General features: G+C 33.5%; 1 protein-coding gene across 1 annotated transcript in view; it reads left to right on the top strand.

Moving 5' to 3' along the window:
- The window catches only part of LOC108970010, a 29,567-nt gene that overhangs the window by 5,429 nt on the left and 11,594 nt on the right, over positions 1 to 12,544 (top strand). Inside the window, exons 2-3 of the mRNA XM_018935094.1 lie at positions 1,694 to 1,972; positions 2,037 to 2,138. Coding sequence (XP_018790639.1) covers positions 1,795 to 1,972; positions 2,037 to 2,138 — 280 coding nt within the window. The 5' untranslated portion in view covers positions 1,694 to 1,794. The remainder of the gene's footprint in view (positions 1 to 1,693; positions 1,973 to 2,036; positions 2,139 to 12,544) is intronic.

Here is a 12,544-nt window from a genome sequence, read left to right as displayed (position 1 = left end):
TGGAATGTAAGTTTTCAAATAGTTTTCAGCGAAAACTGTGTTTTCGTTTGACAGATTTTACATGGACGAAAACACAAGTTTTCGTTGTTCATAGTATTAAGTACAATCCCTYGGATTCTACCGACAAAAACGTTTTCGCCTTTATTGGTAAATTAAATTTTCAGTGAATTGAATAGCATATTATATGAACAAATGTATAAAATGTATACCACAGCAACGCGTGGCCGGATCTCCTAATATATACATARATATATATATATATGTATATATATCCCCTGTGTATGTATGTATATGATCAGAATGCCGAGAAAATTTGAAATCCGGGTGACTGGATGTCTGTCCGTTCGTCCATGCAAGATATAATTTGAGTAAAATTAAGTTATCTTGTTGAAACTCGGTACTTATGTATGTTCCTTGGCAAAAAAGTAAGGCGGTGTTCGTAAATGGGCGCAATCAGACTCCATCCAAGCTCACACAATTATATATATAAATGATCAAGATGACGAGGAGTTGTTAAAACCCCGGTAACCGTCTATCTGTCCGGCCGTCCGTTCGTACAAACTGCACCCTGGGGTAAAAATTGGGATATCTTCGAGAAACGTGGTATACGCGTTTCTTTGGAAAGAAGTAAAGATGGTAGATGGGCGTAATCCCATTACCGTCACGCCCACAAGCGCCATTAACCTCAAACGTATAAAATACCGTAACTAAGCACTATACTAGGATATATATTTGTAATTTTTCGCAGTAGCTTGAGGTATCAGTGGTTGCCCACTGTTTGAAAAAGTTGGCGTAACCTCGTTCTTTAATTTTTTGTTTTTACTAAACTAAATCGCTAAATGTACAACATCCAGTACGGTATGAAAGGCCAGTWTCAAAATATTCAGTGAAAACCCATATCTCAGGACCTACTCTACCTTATTCGATATAATGTTACCTTGACATTGGTAAGGTACTGAGCGAAATCGGGCTACACCACACCTACTTTCCATATCAGTTTTCAATTTCATTTATTATTTTACTKTCTTCTAAACAAATCAAGAAACAATTAATATATCCGGATAAAACGTTGCACGAATTGTACCTTTGAGGTGCGCCACTTTATGACTGAAAATTGGCCAAWTAGAACCAATAGAACCAAACCTGTTCAAGGCCCTGAATGTGTGTACCCTGTGGTTATAGTTGACTTTTTTACCGAAAATATTGGTTAATGTGTGAAATATATAATTGAAATTTGCATAAGACCCTTTTCAGGAAGTCTGTTTGGTAAAATCGKATTGGATCGGGCCAATACTTCTCTTAGCCTTCATATACTTATGTATATAACAAAAGGTTTTCGAATTTTTKACTTTATACCGTATATATCGGCCAATACGTGAGTTATCTTAATAAAATTGAGAGAGCGTGTTTTTCTATTAACGGTGAATCTTTGTGCTGAGAATGAATAAAATCGGGTGAAAACTTGCTCTAGACCCCATATAACTAACAAGCCATATGTACCTAAAGGTATTACCCCACTTTAATCCTTGCAAGTTGCAAGATTATGACATGTTCGGTTACACCCGAACTTAATGCTTTCTTACTTGTTTAAATTATATATATAAATATATTTACACTCCTTCAACAACCCTTCATATCTTTAAAATAATATTAATATAAAATATGGGCCTTCTTATTAATTTTTTGTATATAGAGCCACCATGGCTTCCTTCACACCAACAACAGCGTTTTTAGGACAAGATTCCTCCAAATCAAAACTTTTTATCCCTTCAAATTTCATAACAAGTCGAGAATATGAAACCAGTTTCAAAAATGGCAACGAATTCGGACATTTCAGCAATGGAGTCTCTAGCTCTTCCCGCAGAACTGTATTGGGACTGCAAAACAGAGCCGGAATCTCCCCTGTCCATGGAGCTATTTTCCATGAATGAGCCAGCTGGTTTTTGGCTCCACGATGACAATTTTGAAAATGGTAAACCGTGAAAATATTTCTATATTTTTTTATAATTTATTAACTATATATTAATATATTATAGGCATAGTAATGGTCAGTGATGATGATTTTGACTTGAAACCCGGAGTGGAGTTGCTCAATGGAGATGACGTAGTTTTGGAATTTAGCRATTTGAAGGAGGAAGGTGGGTATATTAAATATTCTAAATTAATGTTTCAGTTAGTATTTGCTTCGATAATTTTATCTTCTAAAACCGTGTGGTTAACAACCGCAACGGTTCCAGATTTTTATCCGGCCAAGAATGTCCATTACGTCTTTTTCGATTTTTCGAATATATTTAYTGAATCAAGGTGTTTGGGATTCCATATATCTCGTAGTAGATATGAAATCTCTTGTGTATGTTTTGGTGTCATGGAAATTTATATAAAAATAAATAAATAAATTTTACTGGAACGCCAAAAAACTCATAAAGTAAAGTTTCTCGGAGTGAAAAAGAACAACAATTTGGATCTGAATGGTAAAAGGTAAAAAATTAAATAATCTTGCAGTTTGGAGGAGGCTGCATTGTGTGGTGCAATTGAAACAAAAGAAGTGATGGGAGAAATTGGCGTCGGTAACCTTGTTTTCATTTAGTAATTATGTAACGAAGAACCCCCACAATCACGGGACACCGAATCAACCGAATATATATGCACCTGAATATAGTATACAAATTAKAAAAAGGACTATGAGCAAGAAGGTCATGTTCAAAGATGCTATTGCACAAGAATGACCAAAAATTTTACCGGAAGTAACAGAAAATCTTCTCAATTCAATACTGCGTCGTTTACATAATTAAAGTAAATAGAAAGCACACAAAGTACTAAAAATATGTTTCCATCACTTATTGTTCTTTATAACATTTTTTTTTTTGACGCCAGAAATATGAAGTATTTTAAGATTTTTGTTCATAACTATTGTTATAAGAATTTTGTTTTTGTTTTTCTATAAACTTGAAGAGTATTAAATACTATTTTAAAAAACTATAAATGTTATTATAACACAGACGGTATCGGTGTCCTAAATTGAAGAAGTTCAACAAATTTTAAAGTGATCATTAGGACTTTACATGTGTACATACAAATATGAACAATGGAGGAAAATATACAAGAAGTCCACATCGAGAACTTTTGGGATGTTCTAAAGCGGTCTGTATAAGTATACAAGTGCAAAGTGTGAACTAGAGATTGTTAACTGTCGCTATTATATAAAAATAAAATATTAAAAAAATGGGTTGAATTTTGATTGACAAACTTATGAATTGTTCGAGAAAAATTATATACATATAACGCAAAATTTGCAAAAAAAAAGAAAGAAATAAAAAGTTCGAAAAGTTTCGGCCCGTGAAACAACGGAACATGTTGATAGAGCCATCTTAAAAAAAAAAAAAAAAAAAAACAAGGCTGATCGTTTTAAACTTTCCCGAAGGATAATGGCTGAAGTAAATGAGGAATTTGGGTTTATCGTTACTAGTATACTTGTATTTGAAAAAACCATTTCTGTCCAAAAGAAACATAAAAGCAAAACTGAAAATTGCTAAAGAACAATTTTAAATCTCCCCAGCTGTCAGGCTTAGAACTACAGATACACTACACAAACCGTTAAGCACGGTGGTGGTAGCATGATGTGTGATTATGTTGGAACGGCGCTGGAACGGAATGGACCAATTTTTATACTTCAAAATTTTCAAAAATACTATGGAAACATTCGCGTTCGAATTTATGATTGTTAATTGGTTTTGTGTACATGACAATGATCCAAGCACGTAGTTAAAAATGTGTAGAACACACAGCAGACACCACAGCAAAAAGTATTGACCTGAGCTAGTCAGCGCAACGTTCCGATGCAAAGCCCATTGAAAATATATGAAGCGATGTTAAGATGAAGATTGCTAAGAAAAAAATTAAAAATGATGAAGAACTTTGAGAGTTAGTGAAGTTTTCCCCGACGACGCCAAGCAATTTTGAAAAATTGTGGACACAGTACAGAGAGTGCTTAAAAGCAATAMCACCTAAAATATTTCTAAAAAAAATTTCCTAATTGCCGGAAAAACGGTCTACTGTGCTTATTCTATGTCCAGATACGCATTATTGTCAATGTGAAAAGGGTATAAATCGTGTAGAAAATTAAGAAAAATAGACTTAATTTTTCATTCTGGAGCTCCCTGACAGTAACACTGGTTTTAAAGTGACTTTACCCACGAATTCCATATTTGTTTAGTAAAATATCGAGTACACCCTCATAAATATTCCCTGTAATTAGCGGACTGAATTCTATTTACATAAATAATATATTTACATAAATAGAATTCTAGAAAGTCTCATTATAAGAATTGCTGTTAATACATAAACTTATTTAGTTACGGTATTTATTATGTGCTACGCTTAAAGATATTATTTTATTGTTAATCATATCTTTATAGTAAATAGAAGGCCTATAATATTGTGTACGTTAAACGTACAGTCATGTTCAAAATAATACTGCAAGTATTAAAACTAAAAGCAATATTATTCAACTATACTCACTTGAATTTAAGTTAAAACAGTTCAACTTCGGAACAACTAAACTTTTTTCAGCATTACGAACTTCAACTTTTTCAGTCGACGTTTCTAACCTAAAAAGTGAAGTTTCGGCACAATTAAACATCTAAAAATTTGAAACGTAAAATCATAACAATTAAAATGCGTTATTTGTCACGAAAGGGTGAATAATTATTAAAATGGACATTAGTTTTGGTTTATATTAAGATGCCATCACTCAAATTCATTTGAACTTCTTAACACCAAGTTAGCCAAACTTTTATTGACAAAGCCCTTATTTTTCCATAGAACTTGACTTAGATCGTTCAATTCGTATGACAGCTGTATGCCATAGTGGTCCGATCTGAAAGTTTATTCGGATCTTGTAGAAAAGCCTTGTGCAGTAATCCATGCCAAATTTTGTAAAGATATCTTGTCAAATAAAAATTCTTCATACAAGAAGGTCAATTTGTATGCCAGGCACTAACGACAAATGAGCAGCTTCTTTGTGAGAAGAAGACAAATAATATCTTACAAACTGAGGGATTACTTCTCGTATACGCAAACAGACGGACATAGCTTCTCCCGATGATCATTCACATATACAGAATAATACAGAATTATATTTGCTTTATAAATGTTTAACCAACCACATCATTTTGCTGCTGGTTTTGGGGAAAAATTAAAGAAAATTCTGCTACAGAAAATAATCAAAGCCCCCTCAGTATTCTGGAATACGAGTCAGCCAGCTATAATGGGCGCACGCCACGAATGTGTAAATTATGTGTAAGTGGAAAAAATAGAAAGAACCGTTTGGAGTTCGTAAAACGTACGAAAATATCGAGTTTTAGTCGAAAGTAATTTTTAGTGGCGAAACTAAGTTTAATTAAATTACATATGTTAATGTAATATTATGCTTGTGGAACAAAGTTTAGCGAAAAGTGTATTCCGAAATGCAAGTAAGAACCCAATATGTTATGTTAAGCATGGAGAAAAATAAATCTAACTGCTGTGCAGCCTTACGTGTGCAAACGGTGTCGAAAACATGCAGTTTATTACTGATAAAATGCATCACCGATAATATAATGAAATATTAAAATATAAAGTGGATATTCTACAATACATTAAGAGTTTTAGGAACCCCCACGAACAAAACCATTAATATTTYCAATGCCTAATAGATTAAAAGAAGTATAAAGTGGAATGAATGCTGTACCAGATGTTCATTATAAGTAAAATTGGTTTAAGTTTATATAATATATACAATTTTTTACGATTACTTTGGTGATATGAATTCACCGATTTGGTGCACTGTACATATACGTTGAATTCAGGGTGCTTAAATCCTTCCGTACTTGTTGATTTTACAACTCTTGTTAGAGTTTAAAGCATTGACTTGACTATTATTGTTTTGCACAAAGCTGTATGTTCCATTAGAAAGTAGTAGCAATCAAGCTGGTATGAATGTATGTACCTATACATACATTTTCTTGCAAAAGTCGTTTGCTAACGGGTTTCCCATTGCCATAAGTATATATAGTTCAATATTTATATGAAATTACAAATCTTTCGTTAGCCAAAATTATTATTCATAGTAAAAGTGGTTTATAATGAAATAGTGAAAAATATTCCTTCACCAGATATCTGCTGTCTGAACAAACTGGTAATTTCACTTTTTGTTGAGAAAACAGATTCAGAACGATCTGAATCCAATTTGCCAGTTAGTGAACGAACAATTGTTACAAAATTAYTCGAATTAAGGTTGTGCACTCAACGATCATTCATTTCAGAAAATTAACCAGAGAGAATAGAAACTTCCAAGTTGAAATTGATTGTGAGACGCTCGTCAGACAGGGGCTCTGTCACAAGTATTATTATAATTAAAAACTTTTGTTGTAGGCTAGTTTACCAAATAGTAAGAATAGCAAGATAGCTAGGCACGCTGTTCTTAAGGGGGAGCCTGCTTTWGAGGTTTTAAAAAATGGATTTTTGCTCCAATTCCATACGTCAATATTTCCCTTCTAGCCGAAAATATTTCGAGTTCCCATCTATAACTTTGGGGACATTTTCTCAGATTGTTTTTAAGGTTACAAAATTATCTAATTTTCCACTAATTCTAAAGGTAATCTATTTTTATCAAAACTTAAACTTGTTTGTTTTATTTTTTAAAATCGGCTGAAAAAAGATGTTTTATTCAAGTTTTCAACGTTTTTTAAAAAATATCGACACTTTCAAAAGAAACAGGATGTGCATAATAAGTGTCAAAGAGACCTTCAATTAAAAAAAAATATGGCAGGATTAGTCAAGGCGAAAAAGCAGGTGTGTGTGTTTTATATGTTCTGAAACTATGTCCTACGTCTGTAAAACGGCTTTATGAAACTAATTACAAATTTCTTTGTAAAAAGAAGGAGTATCAGAAAGGGAATTCGTGGCACGTGTATTACAAGGAAAAGGCAAAAGTCGGCGTTTATGATTAAATATGTTAGTAAGGCATGCCATATGAGTACTGCAAGTTTTATGGCTGCGTATATCATAGCCAAGCAGARCAAACCTTTTAATGAGGTTGAATTTTTGAAAGTAGTATGGCTAGAAAGTCCCCTTCACTCTTTTATGATTTTGAAAATAAAGATCTTACAGCGTATAAAAGATATTCCTCTAACTAGAAGCACAATAAAAGACAGAATCCTTAAATTGATAGAAAGTGTAAACCAACAACAAAAATTAAGAGACGATATCAAATCAATACCTTACGTGTAACTAAATCGGCTCGTTTAGCGATTTTTACTTGATATTGCTTTTCATGACCTCAAAAAAGAGTTGATTGCATTAACATCGGTTTCAAGGACACATATTTGTAGGCTGTTAGAGAATCGCTTGCTTTAWTTCTATAAGGAGTGATGGTGCCCCATATTGCATTTTGCTGAAAGTAACAAAGTACCAGCCTGACATAAAATACTTACCAAGTAACATGATTGATCATTGTAATTTTGAACGATTAATAAATAGTATATGGTATACTCAGTTCCATCTAGTTTTATTTTATTTTATTTTTTTCGATTATATCAATTAAGTAGCCMAAATTTTTTGAACGTCAAAGCTATAATATTCTTTCTTTCATAGAAAACACCACATTGCACGTGGAAGTGCTACTATTTTTTTTATTCGGAATTCTATTTGCTTTTCGTCCTGGTAATTTTGGAAAATAAATCAATGGGGTATCTCTATCAGGATAGGTATAAAATTTAGGAAACGTTTATCTCTTTTGAATTGTACATTTGATTTTGTATTGTAAGTTTAAAAGCAATACATTACTTTTTGCAAACAAAAATATCTTGCCACTCTCGTTAGTRTACACAGTTGTGAGCATAAAATTTATACATACATGCATGTTATTGTGAAGAATAACAAACGAAATTTAGTTCGAAACCGGGCTGGTATGACCAGTTCGACTTCAAATTATTATTTTTTTTTTACTTATTTTCATAGTAAGAGTTGAACTGTCTGATTGGTTTTTCTACTGTTATATYAGCATCTCGACCACATTAACTTATGCCGCCAGAGCACTGCTTAAAAGCATATAGCAACAGAGTAATTTAATTTCAGATAAATAGTTTTGTTTTTGTATTATTTCTTTTAAAAGTATTTAATTACAAATTTGCTCTTACGTGCTGACTTTGGTATGGAATATTTTCGAATTTACTTTTGTTTCATTTTCTCACGTCATAAAGTGACAATGTCCGCTAATAATATTCGCTTCGTAAAAACTACATTGATTTATTCAATAATTTTTTTTTTTAGGAAATAGCGGTTACGTTTGAATTATAATTCCTGCATGTAATACGTAGTATGTATGTATGGTATGAGTCAAATCAAAATGATAATATTAACAAGTACTTATAACATTGTCAGTTAAACGCTATGTTATAAAATAATTTCATTCAACCTTGGAGCTATTTTTGTAAGTATATTGAATTTTTATCGAAAATCAATCGAAGTATTAAAATTTAATACTTAAGCGTAAGAGATCTATACGAGGTTGGTACAAAATAGTTTTAATCTACAGAGCACAAAAAAAAAAAATTTTCGAAAAATTCCGATATTTTTTCAACATAGTCTCAGTTTAGTTCTAGTTTGTTTTGTTGACGATCACAAAACAACGCAAAGTGTGATACAATAGCGAAAACCACTGCGATGACGTGGTTTACTGATTGCCCTTGTAGAGAAAGCAAAGGTGATACGATCGCATCGACAGCTTTCTGACGTGTAATGTTTTGTATATCTTCGCATATTTTCATTTAGAGACTTTTGACGTTAGCCTCCGTGGTAGCCGTTTTCGCAACACCTGATCCTCAAAAACCGACGCTCGACCACGTTGAAATTCGTTCAACTTATTGTTGGCCGTCGCTTTTGTAGCAGAAGAGCATCCAAGCCGTCTTTGACTTCACTGCACGATCTTTCTTTCAAAAAGAAAGAAAAGACCGATATTGCACGATTCTACATGTCTTCAAAACAAAACAACGAGTTGTAATCGGCTGAATTTTTGACAATAGAAACTGCTCTTATGATAGTGGCACTATTAGGCGATGAGGCTAAGTATCTATCGTACTGCTCTCGTGTTTTTTTCTAATTGCTTCTAACTCTTTTTAAGAAATCATAAAAGTCGACTAAGCTGAAATTAAAATAAAAATTTACTTTGAAAAAAAAATAGTCTATATACAGCTGTTGAGTGATCTTTGGCTGTCAAGTGAATCCCTGATTTAAAATACAGTAGTTCCAAGCGAAACTCGTACACTCCCTAAAATATTTGGTTTTACTTAAAATACGGGAAATTACTATTGCAATAAAAATTTATATGTTTTATTTCATTACGGTATTGGGWAATTCATTAAATGACAAAAACAAATTTTTGAATAATCTTTTATTTATAAAAATAAAAATACGTTATCTAATAAKTCTTCATTTTCAATGCAAAAGCCAAACTCGTACATTTTTAGTTTAACAGGCAATACTGTTTCCAAGCACATCTAACTTCAAGTAATTTTCAAAGTGTTATTCGGGGAAGTCCCAAGTAACAAAGTTCATTGGAAAATTTTGAATATCGCGTCGTTTATCGAAAAAGGATAGTAAAAAAAGTGAAATGGGCAGACAAAGGGAAGTTGAAGTGCGGGAACTACTAATTCGTCATTACGAAAACCAAAAATCGCTTCTGGAAATATCTGAAATTGTAGATCGAAGCCGATCGACCGTTCAGTACATCACTAAACGGTACAAGAGACATAAAACTGTGAAAAATAGATCCAAAGTTGAAAATAACAAAAATTTCTTTGCTAGTGWTGAACAGTGTATTCTACGCCAAGTCAAAAAAGATCCATTTATAAGTGCACCGTAACTCGTAACAATCGCCGAAAATGATTTGGGGAAAAAGTGTTGCCCACAAACCATAAGAAATATACTGAATAAGGCTGATTATAACGGCAGAAAAGCAAGACGAAAGCCTCTTATCAAAGAACGTAATCAAAAAGCAAGACTACGATTTGCAAAGGAACATCAATTAAAAGATTTCYCGTTTTGGAAAAACGAGCTATTCACAGATGAAAGCAAGTTTAATCTTTCCGGTTTGGACGGTAGACCCTATGTATGGAGAAGGTCAAATGAGGCGCTTCTTGCCAAAAATATGAAGCCCACAGTAAAGCACGGTGGCGGGGATGGTAAGGGGGGGTCATTTTCTGCACAGGGACCTGGAGAATTGCATTTCATTTATCTCAACATTTTAAAAGAAAAATTGCCACTTTGTAAAGAAAAACTGGGCCTTGTCGAGGATTTGCATTTTTACCAGGACAATGACCCAAAGCATAAGGCTTATAATGTGCGATCGTGGTTGCTTTATAATTGTCCGCATGTCATCGATACCCCATTGAGAACTTGTGGAGCTATCTCGATACGGAAGTGCACCAGCATACAATAAGTTCAAAGGACGAGTTGAAGAGGATCCTCCAGGATGAATGGCAAAAAATTGAACCCAGTTTTTGTGAAAAGCTTGTTAAAAGTATGCCAAATAGATTACAAATGGTTATCAAAAACCAAGGAATGCATACAAAATATTAATATTAACATTACTTTTACTTTTATATAATGTACGAGTTTCACTTTGGCATTGAATTACATGCTATTTTACTTTTTTACCTCACTTAAAGTGTATTTGAATTAAACATTTAGTTTTGATTATTTTGTTTTTGTTACGTAGTAATATACTAATGAAATATGCAAAAGTTTTTTTGGAAGCGCTTATTTTATTTATGATTTTTGGGAATTTAATAATTTTTTTTGACTTGTACGAGTTTCGCTTTTAGCTACTGTATGTTAAATCTGCTATACATTCATATATTTAAATATATATTTTTGCATCTGTTCACACACACACTTTCGAAAAGACRAGGAAAATAAATCGGCGTTTTAATCAGTATCAATGAAGCACGTACAACAGCACAGCACACATGCTATACACAATATAGAAACATACGTTTTTATTGACGTTGATAATGCAAATGTTATCAATAAACAGGCTGCGTTGTGCTGGTTAGACCACTGATCGAAAAGGAAAATCTTGGCGAACTCAAAAACTCGTACTAATTGAGTTGAACATGTTATGAACAAGCACACACACATATACATACATCTAAATATACACTATGTACTTGAGTGTCTATATACGCATACTTACAACTGTACATTGGTGTGATTCGATTTTGCGCTCGGAGACGTTTTCAACACGACTTGAAGCTCTTTCAATTCGAATTCAAAAGAATTGATTTAACAATCGCACAGTTCAACGCATACAATCGTTGGGACAACAACACGCTTTAAAGTGACAGCAGCAGCATTAAGCTTTTTGAAGTTTCCATATCTGCGTTTTGTCGCTRGTTTCGGCTACAGTTTCAAATTTGGTGAATTTATTCAAACGTTTTTGAGATTTGCGCGCGCATACGTCTACCAAAGCAGGCAAGCGCGTCGGTCAATCGGACAATTGGACACGGCGGGTCCAGTATTTTTCCAATTTTTCCAAGCTACATAGAAAGTGTTTTCGTACACTCGCAACCAAATCAATCTCTCAGCTCACTTGAATTTGTGCATTTTAAATTGGAAATTGAAACTTCAATTAATATTGATTGTGATGTGAGAATTAATAAAACAATTGCAAGTGTTTGGAATATGCGCTGATGCTCGTACACGTCATTTATATGAGCGTAGTAAATAGAAGCTGCAGTAAAAAATAATAAACCCCCAGCAAAATAGCAAAACGAAACAAAAAACTGTTTAGCCTGTGGGAATGTACTCGCAAATTATAGAAGCGTAGATAGACACTAAAAAATTATATATGTATGTACATCTGTWTGTATGCATAATATGTACATATAACTATATTGGCATTGGCAATGCCAAAACGGAAATAAAACTGAGTGGAAATCTAAAACATAAATAAAGTGTTTTGAATACGCACAGTATTCGGCGTGGTTGTGCTGGCGCAACACGTGGCATGCATTAAAAATTCCGTGCACTTGGACATTGTGCCAAGCAACTGTGTAGTTGTAGACGAATTGTCGCTTTTGTAGTACTCCTAGTACCTACTACCAACATAGACAATCACTAATTTAATTATCGCATTGCGAGCTCAACCGTGAGCATGATACCGCACTGTGGATATCGTTATACATGGAACCGTGAGATTGTGTTCAACTCGCAAAAATTGGTGAAGCGGCGTTAAGTGCACCCATAGCAAAAGTACGCACAGGCTACCAAAACAGCAGCGGCAACAGGAGCAACAGCAGCAGCAGCGCTGTGGCATAGCCTAATTAGCAAAATTTCATTAAATAACTTAGAGTATCTAACGGTTTCGGTAACGCGTACAAAAGTCACAACATAACGGTTACGTACAAAGCCCATGTCATTTCTTACCGTGTAATTACACTATACCGTTTACCAATAATTGCCATGAACTTTATATAAGACAAAATAAGCAAGAAGAATTAAATAA

This window comes from Bactrocera latifrons, unplaced genomic scaffold, assembly GCF_001853355.1.
Source record: "Bactrocera latifrons isolate USDA-ARS-PBARC rearing strain unplaced genomic scaffold, ASM185335v1 scaffold_276, whole genome shotgun sequence".
Lineage (NCBI taxonomy): Eukaryota > Metazoa > Arthropoda > Insecta > Diptera > Tephritidae > Bactrocera > Bactrocera latifrons.
Note: the sequence above shows the minus strand (reverse complement) of the source record. Positions and strands in the feature narration are given on the sequence as shown.